This window comes from Nomascus leucogenys, chromosome 2, assembly GCF_006542625.1.
Source record: "Nomascus leucogenys isolate Asia chromosome 2, Asia_NLE_v1, whole genome shotgun sequence".
NCBI classification, from domain to species: Eukaryota; Metazoa; Chordata; class Mammalia; order Primates; family Hylobatidae; genus Nomascus; species Nomascus leucogenys.
The window spans coordinates 95917995-95944786 of record NC_044382.1 but is presented as its reverse complement, the minus strand read 5'-3'; the positions used below and the strand labels follow the sequence as shown (position 1 = coordinate 95944786).

Here is a 26792-nt window from a genome sequence, read left to right as displayed (position 1 = left end):
ATGTTTTGGAGTGCTTTATTATGCAGCAATAGATAACCAAAACAATACAAATAAGCCAATTAGAACTGTTCCTGTTTGGCAGTAAGCAACAACAACAACAACAAAAAATGTCAGTGGTAACCACTGTTATAGTTAATAATTACTATAAAAAATCTTCTCCCCAAAAGGTACTTTTTTGGGTATTTAAGTGTTCTTAAAGCAACTCTGTTCATTTCACCAATGGTCAGTAAAGAGAGAGAAGTAAAGCAACCAGAAAGTCTACTCTTCACTTTTCCTTTTCCCTTCCAAACTTATGGCTGTCTTTTTTAGCTTTGCCAATAATGGTTGCCTGTTTTCCCCAGAGTGGCTAATCAATGATCCATACCGATTCTAGCATTCAACTGTGCTCGGTACCTCGGTCACTACAGACATCACCGCCAACTTCCCTCCAGACCACAGGTAACTAAAAGTTCTGTAGACCAGACTCTTCGCTAAGGGTGAAAAGTTTAAACTCATCTAATTCATAATTATGTTTTCTTGATAGAATCATTAAGCGAAGCGCATCAGAACCAATAACCTCTTGCTCAGAAAATAAATTAAGTAGCAGGAAAAACATACCTGCTGTTTTTCCCCAAAGAATTTACTGGTCCTAATTACATAAATTTCTTTTTCCTTTAACCCTCGTGACCTTTGCTCATACTTCACTCGTGATATTTATCTTAACCTAGCCTGAATCACAGTAATTGGTTTACTTAATTTCCTACTAGATCTAATACTCCCTTTTCTCCCACTGAGAAAAGGGGCATTTTACTCTTGTAACCCTTGAAGCACCTACTGTATTTCTCTACTACTTATACAAATACAGTAAAAAATATGAGTTCTGGTCATCAATCATTGTCCGTAACTAATCTTAGCAAGTCTCACCCCCATTTTTATTAAGAAACAATGGCTCACCCATTTTCCTTAAAGTTTCAGGCTTGAGATGTCTGAATATTAGGTTCAGGGTAAGATCCAGGCCAGATGCCAGGCAAATACTGCAACAGCAAAGGCAAAGCAGACCTGGTGGAGACTGCAAATGGAGACCTCAGTACCCACCTAAAAGGGTCAACCGCTACTCAGCTCTGGCAGTCTAGTCTCAAGCAGGAATGGCCACCAGGTATAGCCAAGTCCTATGGGTTATCTAGAGATGCTAGAAGTTGAGACTTCTTAAATATGAAATCTTCCTATCGGCCGCGAGGTGGCTCACACCTGTAATCCCAGCACTTTGGAAGGCCAAGGCAGGCGGATCACCTGAGGTTAGGAGTTCTAGACCAGCCTGGCCAACAGAGTGAAATCCCATCTCTACTAAAAATACAAAAATTAGCCGGGCATGGTGGTGTGTACCTGTAACCCCAGCTACTGGGAAGGCAGAGGCAGGAGAATCGCCTAAATCTGGGAGGCAGAGGTTGCAGTGAGCCAAGATCACACCATTGCATACCACCCTGGGCAACGGAGCAAGACTCCATCTCAAAAAAAAAAAAAAAAAAAAGAGAGAAAAAAAGGAATCTCTATTCTTAAATGGTGATAATTACCAAATATTCCAAATACCCTAAGAGCAAGCAGTATATATCTGCACACTCACAGTTAAAAATCTCTACATATAACTGATGGTGCACTACACAAACAATATGCCTTTACCACCACTGCCCCTCACCCCGCAGAAGAAAAAAAATGAGAACCATGAAAAGAAACTCCAAAAAATTATGGAGCACTAGTGACAAACTGCTTTAATTTAACCTTTTCTCTCTCGAAAAAGAATTCTGTTAACAGTTTTAGATATAGAAACTTTTATAGTAGAAAAAGAGAGGAAGTTTTTTTTATTTTTATAATTTTTTTCTTAAAACTTTTGAAAAAGAAAATATTCAAATAAACAGTACAAATTACATAAACATTTCCAGCCTCAACCAAACTAATGAAAATGCTCAGTAATAAAAATGAGACTAACGATTCACCACGTACGCAGAAAAACAACGTACAAAATACTAATTAATAGTGTTAATTTATTTGCACTGGTCTACCTACATATTGTCATTTGACTCTTTTGTGATCAATAGCACAAAACTAACTGGGAACAAAGTTGAAATAACTTCCTGACCATGGAACACTCGAGTAACAAGCCACTTGTGGACTCAATCCTGTGACCTAAACCCCCTTAATACCATGCTATCCATAACTAAGGAGACTAGTTACTCATAGTCAGTATTTAGTCCAACAACATTTCTTCAATACTTTTACAAAAGATAAATATTATTTGAAAATGTCTTTAAGGTTTTTCCTCCCACTTAAAAATATGAATATCTACATTCAGGAATAGGAATTTATAGAGAACACTTGAATTTTACCTCTAAAATTGCTTAACCTACTGCTAGAAGCCCTTATAAAGTTAAAATAAAATTCTTTAATATAATTAATCATGGTAGGCTTGATTTGGAGTTCAAAACATTCTCTAAAATAGTCATTTAATAAGGGAGACTCTCTAACCAAAAGAATTAGTAGACAATTTAGTGATAGTAAAATATTACGGTTAAGGGCACAGGGGATTATGTATTTATCGAACACTTACTATGCCCAAGTACTGTGCTGAATACATCAAGGTATTCATTAAATCTTAAAAAAAAAAAAAAAAAATCATGTGAGGAAGGTACCATTTCTATCCCCATTTTACAGATGGGGAAACTGACCTTTCCAAGAATACCCAGCTAGTAAGTGGCAGAGTCGGGATTCCAACCCAAATCTTGTCTAACTTCAGAATCTGCACGCTTAACCACTACACTGTATTGCCTCCAGTGACTCTGGGTTGATATCTAAGATGAAATAAGATGGAAATTTGTACTTCTCGGTGGCAAATTTTAAAAACATACTAGAAATGGAGGGTATTTTTTAGAACATGAACAAGTTTCATATACATAGTCACACAATTTTTATTTCCAAATACATGTAGTAATGATGAAAATCCCACACAACGAATTTCTCACAATTTTTCATTAAGTACTCAATCATGGTGTTTTTTTTGTTTTAAACAGGGTTTCACTCTTGCTGCCCAGGCTAGAGTGCAACGGCAGATCTTGGCTCACTGCAACCGCCACCTCCCTGGTTCAAGCAATTCTGCCTCAACCTCCAGAAGTTGCTGGGATTACAGGCGCCCGCCAACACGCCCGGCTAATTTTTTTTTTTTTTTTTAGTAGAGACGGGGTTTCACCGCGTTGGCCAAGCTGGTCTCAAACTCTGACCTCAGGTGATCCACTCGCCTTGGCCTCCCAAATTGCTGGAATTACAGGTGTGAGGCACCACCCCCAGCCCAATCGTGTTTATTATTAAAAATTTAATGGGAACACCCTGTATTTTCCCCTCAATTTTGCTGTGAACCTAAAACTACTCTAAAAAACAGTCTATTGGGCCAGGCGTTGTGGCTCACACCCATAATCCCAGCACTTCGGGAGGCAGGTGGATCATCTGAGGTGAGAGTTCGAGACCAGCCTGGCCAACATGGCAAAACCCCGTCTCTACTAAAAATATAAAAATTAGCCAGGCCTGGTGGCGGGCACCTGTAATCCTAGGTACTCAGGAGGCTGATGCAGGAGAATCGCTTGAACCTGAAGGCGGGGAGGGGCGGGGCGGAGGTTGCAGTGAGCCGAAATCACGCCAGTTCACTCCAGCCTGGGCAAAACAGCGAAACTCCATCTCAAAAAAAATAATAATAATAAGTCTATTAAAATAAGTTTTTTTCAACTACAATATCCTAAATATACCTAATTTAGTTATAAACTAGCATAAGACTAGATTCTTTCAGTATGAAAAGTTGTATTGTTTTTCATAACCATTGTACCAAGCATGCTGTTAGCATTTAATAAAAATTGAACTATTTTTTTCAAAAGCAGTACTGTAATATTGTTTCTCTTTGTTTGTTTGTTTTGAGACGGAGTTAAGCTCTTACTGCCCAGGCTGGAGTGCAATGGCGCCATCTCGGCTCACTGCGACCTCCGCCTCCCGGGTTCAAGCGATTCTCCTGCCTCAGCCTCCTGAGAAGCTGGGATTACAGGCGCCCGCGACCACGCCAGGCTAATTTCGTATTTTTAGTAGAAACGAGGTTTCTCCATCTTGGTCAGGCTGGTCTCAAACTCCGGACTTCAGGTGATCCACCCGCCTCAGCCTGCCGAAGTGCTGGGATTACAGGCGTGAACCACCACGCCTGGCAAAATTGGAATTAACACTCCCAGAACACTCCCAGGGACTCTGCATTACAAAGACATTAAAATTTGAACAACAAAACTCTGACGAAAGACTTGAACCCTTTACTGAGGCATATAAAAAGTGGAATACTACATCCCGTTGGCTGGCATAAATATGACTAACTTTACTTTTCCACCTTAAGTATCAAACGATGTAGCCTTAAGTCAAAAATGGATTAGGGTAACAGAATCTTTTCCTAATTAGTTTCAGAACTTTCTAAATGCTCCAAAGAAGCTTATCCAAAACAAACCAACAAAAAAAGGCTGGGCACGGTGGCTCACGCCTGTAATCCCAGCACTTTGGGAGGCTGAGGCTGGTGGATTACCTGAGGTCAGGAGTTCGACACCAGTTTGGCCATATGGTGAAATTTCGTCTCTATTAAAAATACAAAAATTAGCCAGGCATGGTGGCATGCGCCTGTAATCCCAGCTACTAGGGAGGCTGAAGCAGGAGAATCTCTTGAACCCGTGAGGCGGAGGTTGCAGTGAGCCGAGGTCACGCCACAGCACTCCAGCCTGGGCAACTGGGCGAGACTCCGTCTCTAGGGTGCGGGGGAGGAAAAAAAAAAAAAAAAAAAAAACCTCTGAATTGTCCAGAGTGACTGTCAACATATGAACCAAATCTTTTTTTCTTGATATTCAACAAAGTTGTTAAAATTCTTTTTCTTTTTTTTTGAGACAGAGTCTCGCTCTGTCACCCAGGCTGGATGGAGTGCAGTGGCACGATCTCGGCTCACTGCAACCTCCGCCTCCCGGGTTCAAGCGATTCTTCTGCCTCAGCCTCCCGAGTAGCTAGGATTATAGGCACGTGCCACCGCGTCCGGCTAATTTTTGTATTTTTAGTAGGGACAGGGGTTCACCAGGTTGGCCAGGCTGGTCTCGAACTCCTGACCTCAGGTGATCCGCCCACCTCAGCCTCTCAAAGTGCTGGGATTACAGGCGTGAGCCACTGCGCCCGGCCGGTTGTTAAAATTCTAAGGGTCAATTAAGAGTTATATGAGAAATCTATAACAAGTTTTGCCTAATACCACTTCCCATCTCAACATTTTCATCAAGGTCCACCTTTATGAATAAACACTTAAGTTCAATTAAGACAAGTGAGGAGGAGGTATTAACTTAACATTTAAAAAAGTCATTGTCCTGTATATTCCACAGACTGTAAAACTTAATTTTCAAATAGAATACTATACTGGCCACCAACAAAAAATGTTTAAGGGAAGCTCTATTAATTTTGTTTTGCCTGTTGTACTTCCAATGTCTCGACTATAAAAGCAGTGCGTTAAGGGGCAAGCCAATGGAAGAAGACACATTGTTGGAATATAGCCTCTTAATCACACCTATAATTCACAGTATTCCTTTCCTTTCTCTCTGACCCAAGTTCTCATTAAGTAACCCAAAGACTCTTCTGCATCACTATGCTTTCTCTAATCAGAAGCTGGGATGTGCACTGAAATAAAAACATTCTAACCAATACATTTTTCAAATTATTAATATAGTACTCGTTTAAATACTTGCATTCAAAGCTTCTCACTAATCATCTAGCTTTATCAAGTAACACACACAGGTTAATATACACTATGACTGCCTTGGTAGCCGCAGTTTGACTAAATCCTGGGACACCACCTCAACTTGGAAGGGACAGACCATATCCGGTTCTCATTAGATACACATTTTCTCATGCTTTCCATCTTAAAGACTTTACACTTTCCCAGAGGAGCAATAAATGTAGGAAGACGCCAGGTAGTATGCCTGTAAGGAAGATAAGTGATCAAATTAAATTCCTACGCAAGAAACCTGAAACTTCAAAAACTTTTCCTAACAAACCACAGATGAAAAGGACAAAGTATGATTTACCCCTTCATTTCCACTTCTTTTCTGGAGCCAGCTTCCCAAATTCCTGAACAGCAGTCTTAACTTACTGGTTAGTTGGAGGAGCGGTCAACGGTATGGCCACCTCTTCCTCCTCGTATTCTGGTCCATCCAGAGAGTCACCTTCGTCCACTGTCCCCAGGCCCGCCCCCAAAGGGGGCAGGTAAGGGGGAGGGGGCAGAGGGGGAAAACCGCCGCCTGGCCCGAGAGTCTCAGCAGGCAACGAAGTGGGCAGTTTGGTGAGAGCCATGTCTCCACTAGGTCCAGCGACAGCAGCACCGGCCACGCCAGCAGCAGCACCAGCTACGCCAGCAGCAGTACCTCCCCCTGTCAGTCCGGCTCCCCCCAGTGCCCCTGCCACAGACCCGGCTCCTAGAAACCCTGACCCCAAAGCGGCTCCGCCACCCAGAGTTCCAGCCCCTCCGGTCTCCACCAGCCCAGGATAAGGGGCGGCTGCCACAGGCAGGGCTGCGGGTATCTTCACCCGACACACTGCGGGATAGGCACTGGAGCCCGCTGCCGCGCCGCCTCCTCCAGCTCCGGCTGTTACCGGGCCGCCCTCCTCACTGCCGGCCTCGGCCGCCATCATGTTGAAGCCCGCTCTACTCTGCCCTACCCTGCCCGCCCGGGAGCCCCAGGGGCCACCAGGCCCGGGCTCCGAGCCGCCCCACCCAGACGCGTCTCCCCTTCAGCTCCCCAGGCTGAGGAAACAACAACAAAAGGAGAGCCCGCCGCCGCGCCCCCTCCTAGGGCCACAGCCCAGGCTCCGGAGCTGCCTGGGTTACGGGAAGCCAAGTGGGCAAAAAACCCAACGCCTGCACAAACGCCACCCAAACCTCACCGCACACACCCACACTCACGCACACAAACACATGTACAGAAGCGAAAACTTCCTGGCTGCACTATAGAGGAAAGGAAGCACAGGGAAAGAGGCTGAGGCTGCTACCGCTCCTTCAGCCGCCACCACCGCTTCTTCACCACCCCAGTTCCGGCCACCCACACCGCAGCCACTGCCGGTGCCGCTGCTGAGGCTGGGGCCACTGCAGCCGCTTCATCCTCCACCAGGCAGATGAGAGGGGTGGGGGCAAGAGAAAGGGGGGCGGGGTAACGAGGAAATCCACTGAACTGCTCACTACCTGGAGCTCTCAGTGAGTGAAACCGGAGAGAGAGAAAGGAAGGCGGGGCAGGGGAGGAGGGACGGAGGGAAGGAAGGGCGGAGAAGGGAGAGGGCAGCTTGTGCGCAGGCGCATTCCCGGAGCGGGGGTGGGGGGCCGGGCCGGGAGGAAAAGGAAGAGTCCAGAGGGAAGGAAGCGGCGGGGACGCGCGGTGCGTGGTCGCGCTGGCTGTCCTCCTCGGGTTCCAAGCGTGTGGCGGCGCGGCCGCATCTCCTGTTGGCGTGGCCGGCGGCGCGCGCCTGTCTCCCGGGGCTTTGTTTGATGGGCGGGAGAAGAGAGAAGGGTACCTGAGTACGCGGGTGCTTGGCGCTGTGAAAGCCGGAGAGACCAGAGGGGGACCAGGAGGCGAAGGAGAGGAAGGAGGGGGAAAGGGAAAGGAAAATGCCCAGAAACTAGTTCCGTACTTCCTGACCGGTGGAAAAAACAGCCTTAACCAGCAGCGCAGAAATCAGGCACGGGTCAGGTAGCTTTGAAGATCGGGGCAGTACTATTAATGTTTTCTTTTTCGTTGCATGCTATAAATCACTATGACTATCTCACACACACACACAGATAAAATAGATTCTGAAACTCCAAAACGAAATAAAGGGCACCATTTGAGAAGGGTGGAGAATTTGGGTAGAAATAGTGGTTATGAAGTAAGATTTCTACCAGTATATGCTTACGTTTTTATCAACTGTCTCATATACTTACCTATGCCATTATAAGTCTGTTGGATACTGATGAAGAGGAGGGGGTGCTACAGAAAACACTAATCAATGCACTTTTGTCCTCGTTTGTGTGCAAAAGACTGCAGGGTGTGATCCAAAATGCAAGCACCTTCAACAAGTCAAATGTCGTGAATGTCCCAGAATGCTAGTTATAATTATATATCGTTTCAAAAGTAGCAATAAACTAAAAACTCATTTTTAATACAATTAAGGAGAAGGGTGTTATTTTGTCTTTTATACTAAAATGTATACAAACTATGCATTCATGTAGAGGGAGCTTCCCAAGGTTTGAAATTAACAGTATTGTTAAATTCTCCCAGGAGTGATCACACATTGAATACCCTCGGATATTGATCTTTGAGATCAATATTTTCTCTGCTAAGGATGATCAAACCAACACTCAGGATGGCAAGTGGCTGTGATAGAAACCTAGGAACAAGAGAAAAGACCACTAAAAGAGGTGACAAGATACAGGCAATGCATTGTCTTTGTAAGTTTGCATAGGCCTATTTACCTAGTCAATGACAACAGTCCAACTTGATTAGGAGTAGTCCTGGGGCCTCCATTATGCTTATCTCTTAGGCCATGTGCTACCTGGGAGAAGGAAGATGGACCAGTCACAGGAGCTAGAGTTCTCAGAGTGAATTCAGGCCAGCAACATCCTAGGAATTCAGAAATGCCACCTCAGACCTTCTGAATCAGAAAATGTGCAGCAATCCGTTTTAACAAACCCTCCCAGTGATTGTTTGCACACTTAAGCTTGAGAACCACTATATTAATGTATAGTGTACTAATCAAGAAGGAGGTATGCAATACCTAAAAACGGTTCTGAAAGAAATAATAGATGTCATTCATTAGGTGGGTAGGTAAAATAGGTGGCTTTTGAGTTGCTAAAATCTGTGCTGTTCTAGAAATGAGAATGAAGTAGTTCCGTAATACTTAATGCAGTACTACTTATGGTGGCCTGCCTGAGAACAGTTTTCTTTTAAACTTATACCCTCAGTTAGACAAGACTACCAAAATACGTACTCTACTTCCTGTCTGCTGTGTGAACGCCAAGTGCAACATTCCCAACAAATCTTAATATAGCCTGTGCTTGAAAACCTCCAGTGTGTTAGCATCCCAATCCTCCAACATTCCTGTCCCAATCACCGTCAGCCCTTGAATGCAGGACATTGGACTGGCAGGTTATCACCAGCTCTTGGTTATCACTGATCTCTAAATGTTCACACACCCTCTGTATGTTGCCTGGGAGTCCAGGTGAGGCTCACTACTCTTACTGCAGAATCACCTCCTCCTTATTTGACAATTCTTTAGCACTTTTAAAGGTCAATATTTAATGCAGTCTAACACCTATCAAATGCTCAATTAAATGTTTTCTAGACTTCTAGGTGTATGTACCTACAAAACTGTACTGCAAATACAACCTGTGGTCTGTTCTACTGCCTAGCCCAGTCCTAGGCAACCTCAGTATGCTACTTTGAACAGATCTTCATCCTTTTAACAAATACCAAATTTGATCAGCTCCCATCTTTGGAAATCAATTTCTTAACCATCAGGAAATAACTGCTGTGTCTATTTGTGAATCAGCCTTATACCAATATCTTACCTAGTTTATGTTTAGCCTCAGAATTAGCCCTGTTCTTTTCCTCCAAAGAAATTGCCACATATTTTTATGAGGTATTTTCAGATATTTAATATATTCCTATTATTGGATAGATCCAGGCTCTAATCTTTACTATTGCTTGTGTACTTTCTGAAAATACGTTGTCTATCTTTAATTTCATTTTTTCCAAAAGGATTTAATGTTTCTACTTCCTTTATTTTTGTCCATTGCCTTTCTTTTCTACCCACCTTAACTTTCTGCCCAGTTAACAAAGGGAAGTAAACTATCTTAATTAAATTCACAGGTATTAAACAGGGAGGTATTGAAAAACAGAATAGTACACAAAAGAAAGAAAATTCAAAATACATTTTACCTTTAGTAAAATAAGCTATTATATCTGTGATTTTAGAAAAGTTACTTGAGATTTTGAAACATAGTATTTAATGAAGACTAAATAATAAAAAGTGCTGGACAAAAACTTGTGTATGAAAAGAAACTGAAAATTTAAGAAATGAAATTGGCTCATTCTGTTTTCATTGGCAACTGAAATATGAATGTGGCCGAGTGCGGTGGCTCACACCCGTAATCCTAGGACTTTGGAAGGCCGAGGCGGGCGGATCATGAGGTCAGGAGATTGAGACAATCCTGGCTAACACTCCAGCCTGGGTGACAGAGAGACTCTGTCTCAAAAAAAAAAAAAAAAAAAAAAAAAGAAATATGAATGTACTATGTTCTAAAATATTTTATAGTTTTGATATCTTGAGTATGTGGAAAGGTAATTCTTACTCAGTAACATAACTGTAATTTTAGAGGACCTTAGAGCATATGTGTGAATAGTTTCTGATGGGAGGACTAACCAAGAAGTAATAAAGAGCTTACTGCTGTGTGTGAAGAATGCCAAATTGTGTTCCATGCCCTAGTACATATTGAGTTACATGAATAGCCTTCCAAATTTACCTAAATAGTATCAAAAGGTTTCATTGACCCAATAATTTTGAAAGAAAGCCTTTACTTCTAACCCTAATGTCCCCACTGCATTTATTGACTTTATCTTAAAACCCTCCAGAGCACAAATTTTTTTATTAGAAAGATCTTTTGAGAAAATAACATTGAGGTTAACAGGTTAAAGGAAATACTTTGATGAAAAGGTAAATAACTCTGCAGAGATTACAATATGTGGCACAATAACTAAGATTTATGAAAATTATAAATACCATAGAGAAATTGAAGAACTGTGTGATGATCTCTGAGGCTGTAAAATAAATTCCAAGGTAAATTATCCAGAGCTCTCTCAAAACATTCAAACCAATATATGAGTAAAGAAGATGAGAACAGTTAGATCTAAATATCTCTTCTCTTAAAATATAAAATAATAGAAAAATATATTTATTTTTTGTTATTTACTTTATTCCTATTTTGTCTTTATATTGCAGGTATTTCATTATTTTTTGTCAGAACCTTTCCTCCTTCATGATTTCTAGTCTCTTTTTCTTTACCTATTATTTTACTCTGACCATGTATTTTCCTTTCTTTTCCTGGCTCCTATATATGATAGGACCCCATGGTAGAAGTAAAGGAGAAAAGGGAATGGAATGGTTTCAAGGCAAAGAATGTGGGAGAGTTGGGTGGGTAGGACTTTGCCATCTTTCCCTCATTATTACACTCCCATTTTTCATAGATAATATTTTTTGAATATGCCAGCAACAATTAAATAGCACCTGAAGCACAGTCATGAAATCCAACTAAGCTTTGGTCTTTTCACCTCAAGAATCCTGCATAGTCTCTAATTCAAGTTACATTCCTTGGTCTACCTGAGAGTCTTCCAGGAACGCTTTCACTTCCAAATTCAGTTAGTATGACAATACACACTGCTCTTTAAAGTAACTATACAATGGAAGGGCTAAGTGGAGCCTTGAGTCAGATAATTATCATAAATAAGGTGAGAGCTTTAACTACTGCAAATGCATTGTAAGTAGTGTAACTTTACTCAACTAAAAACAGCTTTCTGTTTCTAACTATAATTATTTCTCAATCCACGTGCTCTTTTGAAGACTTTTCAACTTCACTTGTTATCTTACTAGAACTCTTATTTTTCAACTTCCTATTCATTGTTTATCTAATTGTTTTTAAAAAGCAGTGAAATATGATATGTAAATATAATGGTATGCATCAGTGATTTTCAGACTTCTGGGTTTTATGGACTACTAAAGTTTCCACAAAAATTGAGAGACTACAGAATTGCCAATTATGAGTTTGCCAATGTTGTGAAGAGAGAAGTATTTTGTTGTTACAACAAAACTGCCATTTCCTGCTGCTTTATTTCATAAAAGGAAAGGACATTTCAAGGCAGGGAGAAAAAGGGAAGGAGGAAAGAGAAAGGATGGAAAGAATTTTAGAAAAAAAAAGGAAAAGTCCTTAGAATTACATAAATTTAACTTCATGAAATATTCATCATATATTATGTTCTTATTTTGTCTTTTTCGCTGGATACATTAAAAATTGGCATTGAAGGCCAGGCATGGTGGCTCAAGACTATAATCCCAGTACTTTGGGAGGCCAAGGCAGGAGGATCACTTGAGCCCAGGAGTTCCAGACCAGCCTGAGCAACATAGTGAGACCCTGTCTCTATGAGAAATAGAAAAAATTAGCCAGGCATGGTGGTACATGCCTGTAGTCCCAGCTAACTGGGAGGCTTAGGTGGGCAGATAGCTTGAGCTCCAGAGGTTGAGGCTGCAGTGAGCTGTGATTGTGCCGCTGCACACCAGCCTGGGTGACAGCAAGACCCTGTCTCAAAAATAACAACAACAAAACAACAACAACAACAACAAAAAACAAATAGCATTAGTTTGACAAAATATCTTAGTTTGGATTTCCCTAGAAGCAGATTTTGAGACTAATACTTGAGTGTTAAATTTTTTATTTAGGAAGTGATTCCAGAATACTTCAGTTCAAGAGCAAGAAAGGGGAGGGGGCCAATACAGGGAATGCTAAAATGAGCAGGTTGCTGCTATGGATAAGTAGGGCACTCCATTCATGTGAAACTCTGGGACACAGCACAGAATCCACCTGAGAGTTGTTACACCTAAGGGACAAAGAAACTGTGTTTTATCTATCAGTTCTCATTTGGCATTGGTTGAGGGCTGCTCCTGGAAGCATCTCCTCTGCAGACTGCCTTGTGTGCAATTTGAACATCTTCATGGCTAGAGAAAGCCCTCAGGGAGAGAGCCACTGGTGCATGCAGTAAGACACCACTGGCATGCACAGAACATGTGACTCCAAGGGGGTGTGGACTTGACACTGACAGTAACTACTGTACCAGGATTTCAGAACCCCTGGATTGAAGAACTTATTTCTGTTAAGTACAGTTGCTCCTTGACTTAGATGGAGTTACGTCCTGACAAAACCCCATTGTAAATCGAGGAGCATACTGAATGCCCATCACTTTCATGCCATCATAACGTACAAAAATCATTAAGTGGAACCATTGTAAGTTGGAAACTGTCTAGGTACTTTGGAATGTCATTGTATTTCAGCCATTTTATATTTATCTTACTCTATAAAGCCTTAGTGTGCTAAGACTATTTAGCACACATGGTTAAGAAGCTTATTCAGCTTGGGTGTGGTGGCTCATGCCTATAATCCCAGCACTTTGGGAGGCTGAGGCAGGAGAATCCCTTGAGCCCAGGAGTTTGAGACAAACCTAGGCAACATAGGGAGACCCCATCTCTACAAATATTACTATTTTTTGAGACAGTCTCACTCTGTCACCCAGGCTGGAGTGTAGTGGCATGATCGCGGCTCACCGCAGCCTTTGCCTCCTGGGTTCAAGCAATTCTCCTGCCTCAGCCTCCCAAGTAGCTGGGATTACAGGCACCTGACATCATCCCCGGCTAATTTTTGTATTTTTTTAGAGATGGGGTTTCACCATGTTGGCCAGGCTGGTCTTGAACTCCTGACCTCAGGTGATCTGCCCGCCTCAGCTTCCCAGAGTGCTGGGATTACAGGTGTGAGCCACCACACCCAACCTACAAATATTTTTTTTAAATTAGCCAGGTTACAGTGGCTTCTGCCTGTAGTCCCAGCTACTCAGGAGGCTGAGGTGAGAGAATAGCTTGAGGCCAGGAAGGTCAAGGTTGCAGTGAGCCATGATCATGCCACTGCACTTCTAGCCTAGGTGACAGAGCAAGACCATATCTTAAAAAAAAAAAAAAAATCAGTGTTAATGGTGTGACTGAGACAGGAGCTCCTAATTTCTCAGTGATGCATTTTGTCTCTAGATCAGGGCCTGCCAGAAGTGGTTTTCTAAGACTATTGAATTATTGCTTGCTTCCAAACATATTCCATGTCTCCTCTTTTTATTTAACGTGTTTTTTGAGCTAGAAAATAGAAGCATGGTCCAAAGGTCATGACTTAGTAGAAAATTTTAAAGTTTTCAAAGTGCTTCTTTGTACATTGACTCTTTCACAACTCCAGAAAGTATGACAGTATTATTATCTTCAACTGACAGATCTGAAAGGCTTTTAAGTTCCAAAGGTGTGGCCAGTTCACCTCAAGTGACGAAGTTTCATTATAAGGATTCTTGGGGGAGTAAGGCAGGACAAGAAAACTGGTCCACAACAAAATGTCTAGTGTCATAGGGAACCATAATAGTATTTATTGTTCAGGATTCAGAAGCTGCCGCAGAGAATGAATAGGCATGCCTGTGTTATGTCTGAAGAATAAGGACCATGTTATTATCTCCTTCGGGTGCTACACCACTCCCATGACTCAGGTGCTCTGACACTGCTTCACTCACTGCTTCCCCAACATAGTCACTGCTTCTACTGATTCTGAATCTGTCCCCAATACCAGCTATCCCTCTTTCCACACCTCTCTAGCTCATGATTTTTGCTTACTCGTGGCTCCCACTACTTCTCTGCTTCCACTTACAAATATTTTTGAAGTGCTAGGGAAACAATAGTATGCCAAAATAGGTACGGTCTTTGCTCTCATGGTGCATACAGTTTAGAGAGAAGAGAGGCAGACATTAAATCAAGTAACCACATAAATAAATGCAGCATTTAACACTAAGACAGATTATGTTAAGGAAAGAAAAACTAAACTAACTTGAAATCTTTATGGATTTTGTAGTCACTTGACAGTCTTTGTTGGGTGTTCACAGAGTGTTACAGTGTCCTAATATAGACATGGTAAGTTAGCCCCAAACCTAGAATCCTGCCAGAGATAGATTATGTTTGATTGGCACCTCTGCTGCTACTAACTCCATAACTTGGCCAAGTTAATTAACCTCTCTGAGTCTCAGTTTTCACATTTGTTATATGCATGGAAAGCAACACCTATTGGCTTAGGGTGGGTTCCCCCAGAAGGAATTTGAAACTAGAATTGGGTTGTAAATTATGTATTTGAGAAGTGATTCCAAGAAGCTCCATTGCAGAGAGGAGAAGTGAGATAGGAAAGTGAAGGAAGCCAATGAAGGGTGTATCATCAAACAACCACTTGGGGCAATAAGTTAGGGGAGCAGGGGGTCAGTCCCATGGGGGAATTATGGGAGACCATGTAAACATGTCTCAGAGTTAGCCCACATTGAGGAGTGAGGTAGCTGGAGGTATTTAACCTCCAACACCCTTCCATCTTTGGTGAAGGCTGCTTTGTGATTCATTAACTCCCTGTACTCCCAAGATGTCTCATGCTCACAGTGGAGAGAAAGATGAGTAGTCACCAGTTAGATTCTGTAGCCATGCACTAGAATGGCGAGTGACAAAGGAATATGAGTGGGGCACTGATACTTGCTACACCTACTGTATTAGGGTTCTCTTAGAGAGACAGAACATATATACATCTATATGAAGGGCAGTTTATTAAGTATCAACTTACACGATCACAAGGTCCCACAATAGGTTGTCTGCAAGCTGAGGAGCAAGGAGAGCCAGAGTCCCAAAACTGAAGAACGTGGAGTCTGATGTTTGAGGGCAGGAAGCATCCAGCACAAGAGAAAGATGTAGGCTGGGAGGCTAGGCCTGTCTTGCCTTTTCACGTTTTTCTGCCTGCTTTATATTCGCTGGAAGCTGATTAGACTGTGGCCACCAGATTAAGAGTGGACCTGCTTTCCCCAGCCCACTGATTCAAATGTTAATCTCTTTTGGCAACACCCTCACGTACACACGCAGGATCAATACTTTGTATCCTTCAATCCAATGAAGTTGACACTCAGTATTAACTATCATACCTACCTTTAGGAGATTTTTATGAGGATTTGAAATTAGGAAATAGTGGAACAAAGTAAGAGCTAAATGAATTGTATCTATTATTATATCTGTCTATCTATATATAACCATTGATAAAAGTCTTATTGAAATGGACTGTGCACTCATGAAATAGTAACATCATATACTATAATGTAAAATTCAATATATAATTGTTAACATGAGCAGTATAGATTACTGCAAGTGGCAGTTTAGAAAATCAGATAATTTGTGTCCTGGAGTAAAAGGGCAAACATTTTCCTTTGGCTTCTATTAACTTTCACTATTGACTCCTTCAATAGTGAAAGAAGGACTGATCTCCCAGGCAAAGACGTAAAGAAAGGTGAGGAGACAAGATGAACATTCTTTTGTGGTAGAGAGTGAAGAAGCCAGCCTTACTAGAACAGAGAACTTTAATCAGAAAAAAAATACAGACGTGTAAGTTAGGACAAGGTTATGGAAGTTTATTAAAGCTAGTCAGAGGCATTAGGATTTTATCTTGAGGCAAATATGCAGCAGCTGAAGATTGTTGAATAAGGAAGACTGTCATGAAAATGAAAATCTAAAGATCAGCATCAAGTCTTAGATCTTGAAAAGGAGACCTAGCATAAGTCCTACCCGTACAAAATACTCTTCCAGAAAGTCTGTAAGTTGGTGACAATTTGAACATTTTCAGTGATTCAGTGTTCATAAGAAATGTCAGAATGTTAGAAAGTGGTTTCCTTTATTGATTAGAAGTGTGGTTTTGGTGACTTCCTCACATTGGTCCCAGTGCATATTTCTAAATCTATAGTAAATATAGAGCCCCTAAAATACTCAAAGCTAACTAGTAAGACCTCCAAAAAATTCCTCACATGAAAAATTCTGGTTCCTTTTCTCATATATCAAGTGACCAGCTATAGACCCCTCACCATCTTGCTCCTGATTCTCTTGACATGCTCCTATTGTCACTGTCATTTGGTCATGATACCCTACACAACAGCAAAGATATATTTTGACCAACCTAGTAAGGAATATAAATTATGTCCCCCATCATGAGCTTTCACTAATAAAGCCTAAGGTTGCATATATCCTTGTCATAACCTTCAGCAGCATCTAAAAGTTCATCCCTTCTCCCTTCTAAACAGAAACTTTTTTAACTTGGCTTCCAAAAATATCACATTCTTTTAAGTCACTGGCCTCAGATTCCTGTGCCAGATGCTTTCCCTCTTCTAAATGTTGAAAATTCTAATGTTGAGAGTATCCTGGACTTTCTTTGGAATCAACTGTTCTTCCTAAATGATTTAACCTAGATCCATGAATTTAAATATCATATATATGCAGATGACTCACAAACTAATATCTCCAACCCCAGTCATTTCTCTTAGCTCAAACTGTCCCTTGTAATCTCCACTCAAATATTTCATGTCCAAAATAACACTTGAATTTACCACACATAAAACCTGCATCCCCAGTATTACCTATTTAGTAAACAGCACCACTCACTTAGTAGCCAAAAATCTAGATGACATCCTTTGATTCTCTCTCTCACTTCCCACAGTTAATTTATCAGCATGTTCTGTCAACTCTTTCTCTCTATCAGCATGTTCTGTCAACTCACACACACACACTCTCTCTCTCTCTCTCTCACACACAGTTAATTTGTCAACATGTTCTGTCAACTCTCTCTCTCTCTCTCTCTCTGTCTGTCTCAGCAGGGTCTTACTATGTTGCCCAGGCTGGATTTCAACTCTTGGGCTAAGTGATCTTTCCAGCTAAGCCTCCTAAGTCTTCACATTGTATAATGGATGAGCTCTCTCTGGGCCCTCTTTTTTAAGGATACTAATCCCATTAGATCTTCACTCTCATGATCTAATCAACTCTCAATGGCCCCATCTCCTAATACCATCACCTTGGGGGTTAGAATTTCAACATATGAATTTGGGCATTCCAGGACAAACATTCAAACCATAGCACTGTATTTGATCACATTTCAATCTTGATTGCTGCCACTTCCGTCTAAGCCACCATCCTCTCTTACCTGAACTTCTATAATAAAATCTTCTAGCAGTCTTCCTGCTCCCACTTTTACTCCCACTGTCTATTCCACACACAGTAGCCCGAGTAATCTTTTAAAAATGTAAATCAAATCACCTCCCATCCCTTTTAAGAATTCTCCCATGACATATAATAAAATTCAAACTTCTTCCTATGATCTAGAAGGCCCTCCATGACATGGCTACTGTCTTTGTCTTAAACCTCAGCTTCTACCACACATCTCCACTTTTCAGTTGCCTTTGATACCTCCTGAGTGTGACACCTCCTGTCACACTTATATCTATTTATTGAATGTTCCAGGAATCCTACTACCTCATAGCCTTTAGACTTGCTATACCGTCTAAGCAACATAATCTTCAACAGAGCTTTGCCTGGCTAACTTCTTCTCAAATGTTATATTCAATGTTATATTCTCATTAAGTTCTTCACTGACCACTCAAACCACGAGAAGACCTCCATCTACACTGTTTGGTTTTTCTTCTTAGTGCTTTTCAGTGCCTGAAGTTATGCCATGTATTTGTTTACATATTTATTTGTCTTAATTTGATTAGAGTGCTATAACAAAAATACAATAGATAGGGTGGCTTTTAACAATAAACATTTATTTCTCACTGTTAGGGAGGCTGGGAAGAATAAGATCAAGACACTGGCATATTTGGTATCTGGAGAAACTCGATTCTGGTTTATAGATGACTGTTTTCTGTATCCTCACATGGTGGAAGGGGTGAAGGCACTAATCCCATTCGTGAGGGCTCCATCCTTATGACCTAATCACCTCCCAAAGGCCTTACTTCCAAATATCATCACATTGGGGATTAGGTTTCAATATATAAATTTGGGGAGAACATACACTTTCAGTCTACAGCAATCATCTACCTCAACAAACGGTGTGAAAGTTTCATGAGTGCAGGGATTTATGCCTTCATTATTAACTACTATATTCCTCTTGCCCAGGGCAATGCCCACCATAGAGTAAGTGCCCTATAAATCTCTATGGAAGGAAGGAAGATGGAAGAGGGAATGAGGAAGAGAAGGAAGAAAGGAAGGAATTGGAATTCTTGGCAATTCATATCCCACTGTTGAAAAACATTGAGTTTACAGCAATTACTATTAAAACATTTTCCCTGTGAATGTGCATCAAGTCACATTTTTCCAGTGCTGTATTTATGTAATGCGTAATATTTCATGTGGTGCATTCTTTTGGTTTGTATTTAACATTTCAAGCTTCTAAGATTTAAATACTATCTAGGTGTTTCTGTGAAAGTATATTCACGATGCAGTTAATATCTATAATCAATCAACTTTAAGTAAACATTACCCTTGATAAAGTGGGTGGGCCTCATCCAATCCGTTTGCCTTAAGAACAAAAACTGATGATCCTTGGAGAAAGAAATTGTGCCTCACGACAGCAGTGTCAACTCCTGCCTGTTTAAGCCTGCCATTCTGCCTTGCATATTTTGAATTTGCCAGCTACACAATTGTGTAAGTGAATTCCTAAAAATAAAAAAACTCTTACATATCTAAATATATTTACTTATATATTTATATATACTTATATTTATATATTTATATATATAAATAAATATATAGTTATATATTTATTTATATATATAAATATATAAATAAATATATAAGTATATATTTATATATAACTATATATATTTACTTATATATCCAAATATATGGATATATACTTATATATGGATATATGATATGTATAATATATATTATATAGTATATATATTTATATATTATATAATTAATATATTATATGTATATATTTATATATTATATATAATATATATTATATACCCAAATATATATCTTTTGTATATATATTTGGATATATATGTGTGTAATATTTATTTTGGTGCATTCTTTTGGTTCGTATTTAACATTTCAAGCTTGTAAAATTTAAATACTATATATAATATATAGTGTGTATATATATATATATATATATATATATATATATAAAATCATAAAGTGATCATCACATCTGTAAGTTCTTTCAGTAGCCCAAGGTGTCATTTTTATGAATCAGATTATTGGAGCTCATACTACACATCTTGCTTGAGATATATATGTATACACGTGTGTGTGTAATCTCCTGTTGGTTCTGTTTCCTCTGGAGATTTCTGACTGATACAGTGCTCAATTATGTGAAAAGCAAATCATCAATATTATCACTTAAATTCAAGACTTCAGGCTGAGCACAGTGACTCACTCCTATAATCTAAGCACTTTGGGAGCCAAGATAGGAGGATCTCTTGAGCCCAAGAGTTGGAGACCAACCTGGGTAACATAAGGAGACCCCTGTCTCTACAAAAAAATTAAAAAGGTAGCTAGGAGTGGTGGCACATGACTGTGATCCCAGCTACTCAGGAGGCTGAGGTGGGAAGCTCACTTGAGCCCAAGAGGTCAAGGCTGCAGGGAGTCGTGATTGTGCCACTGTACTCCAGTCTGGGTGACAGAGTGAAACTCTGTCTTAAAAAAAAAAAAAAAAAACAAGGCTTTAGTAATACAGTAAACAGAATAAATACAAAGTTAGCAACCTGTCCATGTGGATGTACATCCACTATCCATTATCCAATATTACTTAGGTATATTTGATCAATAAGCAATAATTCTGTTAGCCTACCTTTATTTTATTCCCATGTATAAGTGATTTTGAAAAGCACCTTGCTAATTCCAAAAATAATGTTTATAGCATTTTTATCAATTTATTATCCTTATCAAAAAAACAAAACAAAATTAAGCAGTGCTTGGTATGTCTTGTATCAACTTCTAACTAATTATTTTTTTCCATTCTACCCTCAAAATAAATTGGCTAATAATCTTTTCTAAAGTTTTGTTAGACATTGGCATATGTTATACATTTTGGGAAATATTTTTAACAGAGGAAAGAAATAATATTTTAAAATTCTACTATTGTCATATGTCATCTCATTTAATCCTATCAATGACCTTAAGGAATAGATAGTAATGTTCTCATTCAGTAAATGGGAAAACATGCTCCCAAGTTTAATCTACATATTTGCCAAAGTCATGTTATACAACAGTATTCTTCTAGTCAGAACATGTGTCCAATATCTATCTTTTGATTTCTCGTGTGATTATTACCACTCATAAAATTTACCAGCAAATCCATTGTTACATCTGTAAATCTTTCGGTTTCAATTAAACCTAAGATATAATTTTTATGAATCTAGTTTTTGTAGCCCACTCAACACAGCCATCTTCCCTCTTAGGATTCTCTTACCTACTTTGAGTCACAGATCTTTTTTAGGTTGATCTCCAACCCAGCAATACTCAGAGGAAAAATTGTAGAAAATTGTGACTGACTAGATGTAAGAAGCAAAGAAAGATTTTCTTTTTTTTTGAGATGGAGTCTCGCCCTGTCATCCAGGCTGGAGTGCAATGGTGCGATCTCAGCTCACTGCAACCTTGGCCTCCCAGGTTTAAGTGATTCTCCTGCCTCAGCCTCCTGAGTAGCTGGGATTACAGGCACCCACCACCACGCCTGGCTAATTTTTGTATTTCTTTTTTAGTAGAGACAGGGTTTCACTATGTTGGTCAAGTTGGTCTCAAACTCCTGACCTTGTGATCCGCCCACTTTTTTTTTTTTTAATGACTCCAATATACTAAGCCTATGAGGTTACAACCAATAGATCCTTTATTCACAATCAGCTTGTTCCACGTTGATTTGTAAGAGTATTATATATCCCCACCCACTGCCATATAACTTGCAGTGCCACCCCATCAGTGGAGTATACTTTTCTACCACATTGTTCAATGATATGTATACAGAAAGTAACATGTCATCACATCTTTCTTTTTTTTAAGGTGGGGGGGACAAATTATTATTATTTTAAAATTTGATTACAATGAATTTTGTTGGCATTAAAATTAGAGGCATTAAGCTAGAATGTATATATACCAAAAGCCAGAAATTGAATTTGGCAAAAATGGGAATAGGAGTTTTCCAGTAATTTCAGATTAGAAATCAATTTAGAGAAACAAACCTCATGTTTCTTTCTTTCTCTTTCCTTCTTTTCTTCTCTATCTCTCTGTCTCTCTCTCCCCCTCTCCTCTCTCTCTTTCTCCTTCTCTGTTTGCCCACGCTGGAGGACAGTGGCAGGATCATAGTTCACTGCAACCTGAAACTCCTGGGCTCAAACAATCCTCCCATCTCAGCCTCCTGAGTAGCTGAGATTACAGGCATAGACCACCACACCTGGCTCTCATGGATATTTCTGCCAACAATCTTGCTCTTATCCATTGCCATAACAATAGCATATTCCAAACAGAGACTATTCCTTTAGTTAGGGCCCCAGAAGATACATGGAGCAAGTCACAGGCAAACTTGGCAGCCAACATGTAACATGAGAAAGGAATAAGCCATTGCTATTTTAGGTAACAGAATTCCAGGATCATTTGTTGCTGAAGCAGAGTTGACTAATAAAGGCAATGGGTCTATAACAAATAGAATCAAATATACTGAAAAATATGATAATTTAGGATTATGCTAATGGATTGGATAATATAGACTAAAATCTGAATTATCAAAAAGCTTTTGCTACCATTTGGAAATAAACAAAAATATCTTCCATAAGATATGAAGAATTATTGAAGAAAGTAAAAGCTTTTGTTATGGTTGAGTGTATGTATCCCTCCAAAATTCCTGTGTTGAAACATTACCCTACAATGTGACAGTACTAGGAGGTAGCATCTTTGGGAGGTAACTGAGATTAGATGAGCTCAGGAGGATGGATGCCTCATGGATGTGCTTAGTAGCCTTATAAGAGCTTGCTTCCCTTCTTTGCTGTCCACTATGTGAGGATATGATAAGAAGTAGGCAGCCTGCTACCTGGAAAAAGGCCCTCACCAGAACTTAACCATGCTGGCACCTTGATGGATATCCAACCTCCAGAAAAGTGAGAAATACATTTTTATTGCTTGTAAGCCACCCAATCTGTGGTAATTTGTTGCAGCAGCCTGAACTAAGACAGCTTTAGAATCTGCATTATTTAGATAACCGTTTACATAGCCACAGTTAAGTAAAAAATCTTTGACTTATCTACAGATTTTGAGCTACGTGATAGCATAGAGAATGAGGTTTTTGTTTGGGGATGAGGATTCTTTATTCTTTTGGACCGAGATATTAGAATTGATTTTATATTTTCATTTTTACCATTTCTCCATTTGCCGTGTTTATTGATAAACCCTAAGGATGATGAGAGTTTCTGAGTTTGTGCTTTATTTGGTATATTTTTTATATCTTAGTTAATAAAAAGGATATCCATTAAGTTTCTATGCTTTATTGAGATGCTCGAATCAACTAGAAAAGCATGTTAAGAATTTTTGGTTTGAAAATCAAAACAAATACAGTAGGTTAAAAAATACAGCAACATATTATTTTTCTAGTCACCTAAAAATGTATGACTTATGCACATAGCCTGACTGGTTTACAATTGTACTTTCCTCAAGTAAAATAATCAGTCTTTTAAGACTTGGTATGAATCAAAACATGAGATTATTTTGGCCTGAAGTTTCTTAAATGAATTATATACTGGTGTTCTTATTTCCTGAGCCTTCCAACAGAGGTCATGTATGATATGCTGCCTATATAATCTTGGTTCTTAGACAATATAAGCCTGTTTAGCTGTTTTGTTCCACAAAACCAATCATCATAGCATCACAGGAATAAATTCATCTAATTAAATAATTATTGAACGATTAAGTGGTTATACTTATTATTTCTTTCCTTTTTTTTTTTTTTCTTTTGAGACGGAGTTTCACTCTCGTTGCCCAGGCTGGAGTGCAATGGCACAATCTCGGCTTACTGCAAACTCCGCCTCCCAGGTTCAAGTGATTCTCCTGCCTCAGCTTCCCAAGTAGCTGGGATAACAGGCGTGCACAACCACGCCCGGCTAATTTTGTATTTTTAGTAGAGATGGGGTTTCTCCATGTTGCTCAGGCTGGTCTTGAACTCCTGACCTCAGGTGATCCGCCCGCCTCGGCCTCCCAAAGTAGTGGGATTACAGGTGTGACCCACCGCACCCAGCCTATACTTATTATTTCTTTATATTTTGCAGCTATAAAGTCTTTATATTATATCATTGATTCATTTGATATAAATAAAGATATAAGTAAAAGTTTTATTAAAGGAATAAAACTCTGTGATTCATTTTCATCTGAAACAATTTTCTATCCCTTATGGCAAATATTTTTATTTTTAAATTGAATTTTTCTTTTTTAATAAGTTAATATATATTAACATTTTCTTTCATTTTACATAGACTACACAAACATGTTTTCTATAACTGTTTAATATGAATTCATCGTTCCATAACAACAGTACATATAATTTTTCTGTCATATTCTATAGTAGCAAATATTTTATATCATATTTTCTGATTGTTTTGATATATTAGCATTCATTTTTACTGAAGTAATTAAAACATTGAAAGATAAAATCAGGCAATGCACTTATAAGAGTAGTCCCAGCTACTCAGGAGGTTGAGGCAGGAGAATCGCTTGAATCCAGGATGCAGAGGTTGCAGTGAGCCGAGGTGGTGCCACTGCACTCCAGCCTAGCAACAGAGTGAGACCTATCTCATTTCTTGCTAACTGAACTTTTCCCAGCTACACTTGCAACTAAACAGGGCCATGTGATCCAGTTGGGTTCCTTCATTGCTTCTAGACTTGTGTCATAGTTAAAAACATCTCCATTACAAGACTATTTTTAGAAACTCTCTCAAGTTATCTTCTGGTGCTTTTTTACTTTCAATTTTCATGTTGCTTAAATATTTGACTCACCTGGAATTTATTTTGGTGTATAGTTATCTTTTTCTCCCTTTATATAACTTTCTCCTTTCATGCACTTAGTTATTGTCTTTGCTTTTTCTCCCATTGCCCAGTTATTCAACTTTAAACAAATTTTTCACTTTCAGCAGTGAGATATTATTAAAAGGAGGAAATAACATTAGGACTTTCATATTTTAATTATCTCTAGCATTCAGGAAAAGCTTTTGTTATATTTAAAAGTTTGGGTAATGACAGATCAAGAACAACCTGCTTGAAATTACTCTCTCTTTCTCCAACCCATACAAACACCCACTTTGGAGTGAAAATACCAAGGTGGAAAAGAGAAAACTCCACAAATATATGAGAAATATAATGATCTATCCAAAATTTGATTAAAATCTTTTTTTCTCGTCAAAGTAATTTCTAGCTCCACAACTTTTGAAAAGTTAAACGTAGGCCTTCTGTAGTTAAACTTTATATAATATATATATAAATGTATATATATAAACTTCATATATATTATATATAAACTTCATATATATTTATATTAATAAATATATAATATATAATATATATAATATGTAAATATATATTATATATAATATAAATATATGATATATATTATATAAATTATATATTTTATATGTATATATATTTGAGACGGAGCCTTGCTCTGTTTCCCAGACTGGAGTGCAGTGGTGCAATCTCAGCTCACTACAACCTCCACCTCCTGAGTTCAAGCGATTCTCCTGCCTCAGCCTCCCGAGTAGCTGGGATTATAGGTGCCTACCACCACGCCTGGCTAATTTTTGTATTTGTAGTAGAGGTAGGCTTTTGTCATGTTGGCCAGGCTGGTCTCAAACTCCTGACCTCAGGTGCCACCCGCCTCGGCCTCCCAAGATGCTGGGATTACAGGCGTGAGCTGCCGTGCCCAGCCTAAACATTGTATTATTTAAAGAAGGAAGGAATCACTTCTCTGGAGGAGATATACTTCATGTATCTCCTTTTCCTCTGAGTAGATGATGATTCTCTTTATCCACAGACATAGAACACAACTACTTAAAGGTATGATCCAAGTTAAGAACATGGCGTTACAGGAAGATCTGCTTAAAATAATATGTATCCTCATCAAATACATTTGAGAAGAGATAATTTATTATAAAACTGACAAAATATTGATACTTGTTAAAGCTAGGTGATGGTACACAAGGTATTCATTCTACCCTTTCTGTATGTTTGAAAAAATCCCATAATAAAAAGAGAAATGCTTTAAAATTTTGTTGGTCATTTATACCTGACTTTGTGTAAAGATCCTTAGACAAATCAAAGTTTCCAGCGGGAGGTGAAAAGGGCTCGCCTCAGAAAGATTCATTCAAATCAACCAACAACTGGTGAAAAAAAGTTACGAATTCTTAAGTATTTGGAAATAGCTCATGTCCAGCCGAAAAGAAGGAAAAGCATGAAGGATAGTACAAAATGGATCTGAAGACATCTACAAAATATTCGGGAAAACAGAATGCCTTTCCGTTAGAAGTCGAATCACAACACTCTATTAGTGTGGATGACTAGTTGTTGAGTCAATATTACATCCCAAATTTTGGGACATTATGTCATAGTTTCATAGCTATTTTTCTTTTGTTAACAAAGAATCTTTCTCTGCACTATAGTTTTGAGCTATTAAAGCAAATTTAGATTTTAAAAACAGTATGGCATTTAGATTAGTAGGGACCAAAATAAATAAACCTGATTGCCATTTCAACTCTAAGATTCAAATATTCCTTATTTGAAGTGAGCTAAGACTGAAAAAGCTTGATGTTCATTAAAGCTGTATTTGTATTCAATTCTCACTCAGATTTTTCCAGTCATATAGCTTTATTTTCATCAGGATTCACTTCTAAAAAAATATAATTAAATGAACAAGAGGAAAGGTTTCAGAGAACGTGATGTGCTTTGTTCCCAACCAGATCCTTCTTGTTGGTAATTCAAGCCAAAAGTTAAATCATGTTTATTCTTATCCCATTCTTCTACAAAAAAAATTGTTTTCAAGCACTTTGCAAAGATGTAAATGAAAGAAACTGAATAAGACTGGCTTGCTT

General features: G+C 39.1%; 1 protein-coding gene across 1 annotated transcript in view; it reads right to left on the bottom strand.

Annotated features, from left to right (window-relative positions):
- The window catches only part of RASA1 (RAS p21 protein activator 1), a 122164-nt gene extending 114894 nt beyond the window's left edge, over positions 1 to 7270 (bottom strand). The window contains exon 1 of the mRNA XM_003261578.4: positions 6167 to 7270. Coding sequence (XP_003261626.1) covers positions 6167 to 6705 — 539 coding nt within the window. The 5' untranslated portion in view covers positions 6706 to 7270. The remainder of the gene's footprint in view (positions 1 to 6166) is intronic.
- Between the last annotated feature and the right edge of the window lie 19522 nt (positions 7271 to 26792).